At 39.3% G+C, this 6,204-nt stretch overlaps 1 protein-coding gene across 1 annotated transcript; it reads right to left on the bottom strand.

The window, feature by feature from the left end:
- Nucleotides 1-2,013: 2,013 nt before the first annotated feature.
- On the bottom strand, nt 2,014-6,118 carry LOC121528650 (zinc finger protein OZF-like). Its single transcript, XM_041816184.1, has 3 exons — nt 5,906-6,118; nt 5,213-5,551; nt 2,014-3,505 (listed from the first exon to the last, which is right to left on the bottom strand). Exons 1-3 carry the CDS (start codon nt 6,072-6,074, stop codon nt 2,463-2,465), a joined length of 1,551 nt encoding a protein of 516 aa, XP_041672118.1. The 5' UTR covers nt 6,075-6,118; the 3' UTR covers nt 2,014-2,462.
- Between the last annotated feature and the right edge of the window lie 86 nt (nt 6,119-6,204).

The raw sequence follows: 6,204 nt of genomic DNA on the forward strand, positions 1-6,204 counted from the left end.
AACAATACAGAATGGGAATCTATGATATGAAAAAACAGAATGACAAATCCTTGAGTGGTACAACATTTTTAACATGTAATGAAATGAAATGAAATGTAATGTAATAAAAACACACATCTTTAACTATGTGCCTCTCTTGAAAATCAGGTTATTATTAAATCAGTAGTACAGTACTGAACTGATCTGAACTAGACCACTTGGTCGAAGCGCCCTCAAAGACTTTATAAAGAACAGACAGCAGAATAACTCACCTCAAGTGAAGCCATTAGAGAACTCACAATACTTTGTTACAACAAGTAGTTAAGATGCTTGTTCTGATATTCAAGTAATCCAACTATTCTAAATAAAAGTAATACATTAGTGTAAAAATACTTGTTCTTTTCATTTTCACTGTCATTAAAAATACAAATCCTAAATGCATGTGGACAGTTTCTGTTTCTCTCCAACTTGTCAGCACATAGCTGTGTACCAGTCAATGGTAAACATACACCTGTGTCAATGTGCATGAGCAGCCAGCTGATTTAACTAGTGAGATTTCAGACACAACATTTACTGTGTGGAAAAATCTGTTCATGTTCAATTCTGAACAAAAAGGACAAGAAAAACATCAACATGAAATAAAAGTTCAAAGGCTTGTGTTGTAGTGTTTTCATTCAAACAGCTGTTTAATACTGTATACCTCTGATCTACGTTTGCAGTCATATTATTGAAATGAAGAACTGTTAAGATTATTATTGTTATTAAACTGCAGAGAATGGGCTGTACATAGAGCTGCATGAAGATGCACAGACAGTACATAAAGAAAGAATGGTATAGCCTTCCTCCTTAGTCTTCATAGCCAACAACTTCCTGCATTCCTCACCTGCTGGCCTCCACTATTTGCACAGGGAAGACCAATTTCTTTCAAATGCATGTATTCCGTTGCTAGGGTCTGGCATTGACCTGCCCCACGGCCTAAAAACTTGTAGGGTATCATCTCCCCCTGCTAGTTGGTACACTGGAAATTGTCCTATTGGTGACTGCACTACCATAGTTTCTACCAGTCTGTTTGGTGGTAGAGCTGTATACCCCGAATCTGATCATGTGTGGTTTAAAAACAAAATGCCTGCTGCACCTACTTGTGTTTCTTCAGTTTTAGTACTAGGTAGGTCAGGATAAAGTTTGTGGTCCTGTTTTGGCTGAGTTTCTTGCTCATCACTTTGAGTTTGTTTTGGTCCTTCTACTTTTTGAATCTGCAGTGACTCTGTTTTTAAGCCACTCTTTTTAGTTTTAGTTAACCTAAGATAAGCTTCCTGCTGCTACTGTTTTAGTCAGATGAAGTCTTGCACGATTGTTTTTATGTTTTTCTTGGTTTCATTTTGTTTTTAGGCCATATGCCTGTGCACAGATCGTCCATATTTTTCCAGAGTTTTTGTAGCTGCTGTGCACTTCGACTACCAACTACTTCTGGGAATCCTGGTTTAGTCTCCCACACATGAACCCTTTTATTGCTGCCTGGATACTTTTCCCCATAAGACTACAGATTGTAGGAACTAAATCAGTTTTAGTTTTATGTTTAGACCTGCCTGAACCCATTTTAGTTTCTCAAAAAAAAAAAAAAAAAAAAAAAAACTGGCACTCACCAGGAAAGAAAAGAAAGGCTGTGGTTCGGTCTCCAGGGACTCCAGGAGCTGTGACTTGGGCCACGATGACTGGAAAGGAAGTCTTGACTCGCACCTCTTCTTCATAGCTACTGCCTTACAATCTGTGCTGCTAGAAGTATTGACTATCTGCGTGCAAGGTGGAGCTTCGAGTTCATTGTTCTGCCCATGGTCTGACACCACCGCTCTGATCCCTCTTCTGACACCAGTGCTTTAACTGAAAACTAACTAGATAACTATCAGAGGGAAGAGAAGAATGATTCGGCAAACAAGTGCATGTTTCAACAATTCTCTTCGATTTATTACAGGATGACATGAGCTTATATAGTGTGACAAAGGTTTAATACGTGGCAGTGTACAGAGAGTTAAAACTAGGCAATAAAAGATGTTACATGATGCTTGATACAATTCAAAATGGAATACTTTGAAGTTTGAGGGAACTTCTAAATCTGTAGCATTACACAAGAACTTCCTAAATTACATAACTAATTACAACTTGAAGAATAATCAAAAATAAGGTCTGCCTCATACCACTGTTCTGTCTGGTTGTGTCATGAATCTTTGGTCTGAGCTGGACTTCACGTGTTACTTTTCTCATTATGTAACACAGGAATGTTTTTAATGGCAGTAATATGGTAACATAACAAGTAACTTTAACAGTAACATCACCTAACATTAGTCATGACAAAGTAGAGGAGTCAAAGTCTCTTTTCTAGCAGATCTCAGATATCAAAGGTACAGCTTCTCAGCAGTGTCAGTTCTTCTCTCATGAATCATCAAGTCAGCACCAATTCTGAGAGACCTGCCACATGTTTAGGAAGTTTAACCATTATTGTCTGAATGGATCTTAAAGTGCTTGTCCAAATAACTTTTCCTGGTAAATGATGTTCCACAGGTACCACAGGTGTACGGCTTTGTACCTGTGTGAGTTTGAATGTGCCGATTCAAAGCTGATTTCTGACAGAATCTTCTTCCACAGGTGCTGCAGCAGAAAGGCTTCTCACCTGTGTGTGTTCTCATGTGGGGTATCAAATCACTTTTACGACTGAAAGATTTGTTGCATGTTGTACAGGTATGTGGTTTTTCACCTGTATGGATTTTTAAGTGAAGGTCCAGATGACATTTCTGTGTGAATGATGTCCAGCAGGTACCACAGGTGTACGGCTTTGTACCTGTGTGAGAACGGACGTGATGCTTCATTTCTGATTTCTGACAGAATCTTTTTCCACATGTGCTGCAGGAGTGAGGCTTCTCACCTGTGTGTCTTCTCATGTGGACTGTCAAATAACCTTTATGTCTGAAAGATTTGTTGCACATTGTGCAGGTATGTGGTTTTTCCCCTGTATGGATCCTTACGTGCTTGTTCAGAGTATATTTATATTTGAACGATGTCCCACAGGTACCACAGTTGAACGGCTTTGTACTTGTGTGGGTAAGAATGTGATAATTCAGAACTGATTTCTGACTGAATCTTTTTCCACAGGTGCTGCAGAAGAAAGGCTTCTCCCCCGTGTGTCTTCTCATGTGGATTATCAATGAATTTTTATGTCTGAAACATTTGTTGCACATTGTGCAGGTATGTGGTTTTTCACCTGTATGGATTTTTAAGTGCCTATCTAAATTAAATTTATATGTGAATGATCTTCCACAGGTATCACAGGTGTACGGCTTCGTACTTGTGTGAGTAAGAATGTGTAAATTCAAAGATGATGTGTCAGTCTCCTCCTGTTTGAGCTGCTCTCCCTCCTGCTCCTCTTTCATCTGTGGAGGCTCTGGATCCTCCTGGTCCAGACTGGACTTCCTCTCCTGGTCACAGAGCTGCTGCTCATCCTCCTCCTCCTTACACACATGTTGCTGTGGGACATCTGGAGATACAAAAACAAAACAAAGTGAAGGTAGAGGAAAAACACAGTGCCAGTATGTATCGTACAACTGATTATTAGAGCCTAAGGGTCTTGAAATCTCCCATACAGTGTATAAAAGTAAGTGTGAATGTTGTCACATAGACTACACTTTTTATGCTGAACTCTTAAATGGGCTTGAGCTTGTATAACAATTTTATAGTCGTCTGATTGCTCAAAACAATTTAACACACCTACCCATTCACAACAGGGCTAGGCAAGTAATAGCAAATTAGATAAAATCACAATATGGCCTGCTGCAATTTTCAAAGTGCAGACAGTGCAATATTTCCTGAACCTGAACTGTGTCAAAATACCAGTTTGATACAGAATAATATAAAAATTAGCATCCCATTCAGTGTAACAATTTAGATCAAACTTGCTATATGAGAGAAATCACTATTAGATCTCTTTTTAAAATATATTATCTCTGGTTTAATGTATCTAATATTGTGTTGGTTATAATACAGATTTATTGTTTTATTACTTGAACAATACATACGATGATGAACCTGAAATAATTGCAAATCAAATCACAATATGACAGAAAAAAATCCCAATCAGATTATTTTCTCAGTTTGTTCAGCCCTAATTCACACCCATTCACTCCACATTCATACACTGATAGCAGAGGCTGCTGATCCATCCAAATGCATCCATACACATCTACACTCCATTGTCACAGCAGTGGGGTCAAACTGGGGTTCAGTGGCTGCTGAGGCTCAAACCCACAACTTTCAGATTGCAAGATGTCTGACTGTACCTGCTGAACCATAGTCCATAGGCATTACAAGTTTAGGATATTTCTCCACTGTTCAGATGATCAGTAAAAACAAATGCAGAAATTAGGTGAGAGGGAATTCAGGCTACACCAGTGTTTTCTTCAGTAGATTTTAAAGTAATAAAAGCTTTAATACAGCATTAATATGAGTGGTTTACAGTTATGTTCATATACAATACTGATAACTGAACTGAAAGATAGCTGTGTTTAATACTATATACCTCTCTTCTAAGTTTGCTGTCATATTATTGAAATGAAGAACAATATTGTTATTAAACTGCAGAGAATGAGCTGTACATAAAGCTGCATGAAGATGCACAGTGCAGCAAGTCACAAAGACATTTCAATCTTCATTAATGCAAAATCAGACCAAAGATTTACAACCAGACAAGCTGAAACTGACAACACCATCAGCTGGTCTGACTGGAGCTGTTCTGTCTGGTTGTGTCATGAATCTTTAGTCTGAACTGGGCTTCACGTCTTACTTTTCCCACTGTGTAACGCAGGAATATTTAAATGGCAGTACACCCACTGACCACGTTTGCAGTGCACGGAGCAGCAATGCTTAACCTGACAGATCGTGGAGTTTCACAGTAGTTACTGAAACACACCTGACCATGAGAGTAGAAACTACTCAAGTGCTAAAACCACTCTCATTGACTAAAACTAAAACCTATCTGCTACTTTGCCTGCTGGAGCAGAGATGGAGTGGAAACTATCTGGTAAATTTTCAGGGTAATGCTTCTCACCTGATTAAGTCTTTATATGAATCCTTTCCCATAGGTGTTACAGGAGTGATAGCTCACTTCTGTGTGTCGTCATGTGTTGTTTCCTATTCTGATTATATTTAAACTCTTTTCCACATTCTTCACATGCATACAGTCTCTCACCTGTGTGTTTTCTGTCTCTCTCTTGTCTTGATTTTGATTTTCCAGTTATCTCTGAGTCTTTCTGCTTGTTCTCTTTGGGATCTTGTTTCCCAGCAACATGAGAGTTGTGAGAAAGGAGCTGGTGTTCATGTTGTCCATCTGCTTCTCTGTTTTCACTTTCCTCTTCCTTAAGAGTCAACATCAAGGTGTCAGTCTCCTCCTGTTTGATCCACTCTCCCTCCTGCTCCTCTTTCATCTGTGGAGGCTCTGGCTCCTCCTGGTCCAGACTGGACTTCCTCTCCTGGTCACAGAGCTGCTGTTCATCCTCCTCCTCCTTACACACATGTTGCTGTGGGACGTCTGGAGATACACAAACAAAACAAAGTCAGGGGGAGGAAACATGTCATTAGTGCCAGTATGCAACTGTTTTTTCAGTCAAAAATTTTTTTTTACCTATTCAATACCACATGATATCAATGACACATCCTTTGTTATCTTAAAAACTGATCATGAACATAGGAAAACGTTTACACGTGAGTACACATGTTGATGTTAGTTCAATCGAGAATCACTGCAACCTTATATTAGGGCAAGATTTTGGTATGAGAACCTGGGTTTTACATTCGTAATTATTATTTAATATATGAGCCCATATGTCGTCTTAATACCAGCATCTCTGAGCACAAATACAAAGCTAAACTCGTTTTTCCTCACCTATTATTTGTAAGAGGATGTGAGGGTTCCAGTAGATATCCAGCATCCTGCGCTGACGGTCGATCTCTGCCTCGTCCTCGACGGCAGCTCTTGTAGCATCGTCACATATTTCCTCAGCTGCAGCAGTTGGCCGCTCGTTGACGTCTCTAAACTTTTCCAAAGAAAACATTCTTGATCTTTACTCAAACGTAATGTTCTACGGTGTTCTCTACAGGTTGCAAAAATATTGGAGCGTTCCCTGCTTCTTCCTCTCTTCTGAATTTCCGGCAGATTAGACACAACCAAGGCGCACTGCTGCC

Source organism: Cheilinus undulatus, linkage group 20 (assembly GCF_018320785.1).
Source record: "Cheilinus undulatus linkage group 20, ASM1832078v1, whole genome shotgun sequence".
Classification (NCBI taxonomy): Eukaryota; Metazoa; Chordata; class Actinopteri; order Labriformes; family Labridae; genus Cheilinus; species Cheilinus undulatus.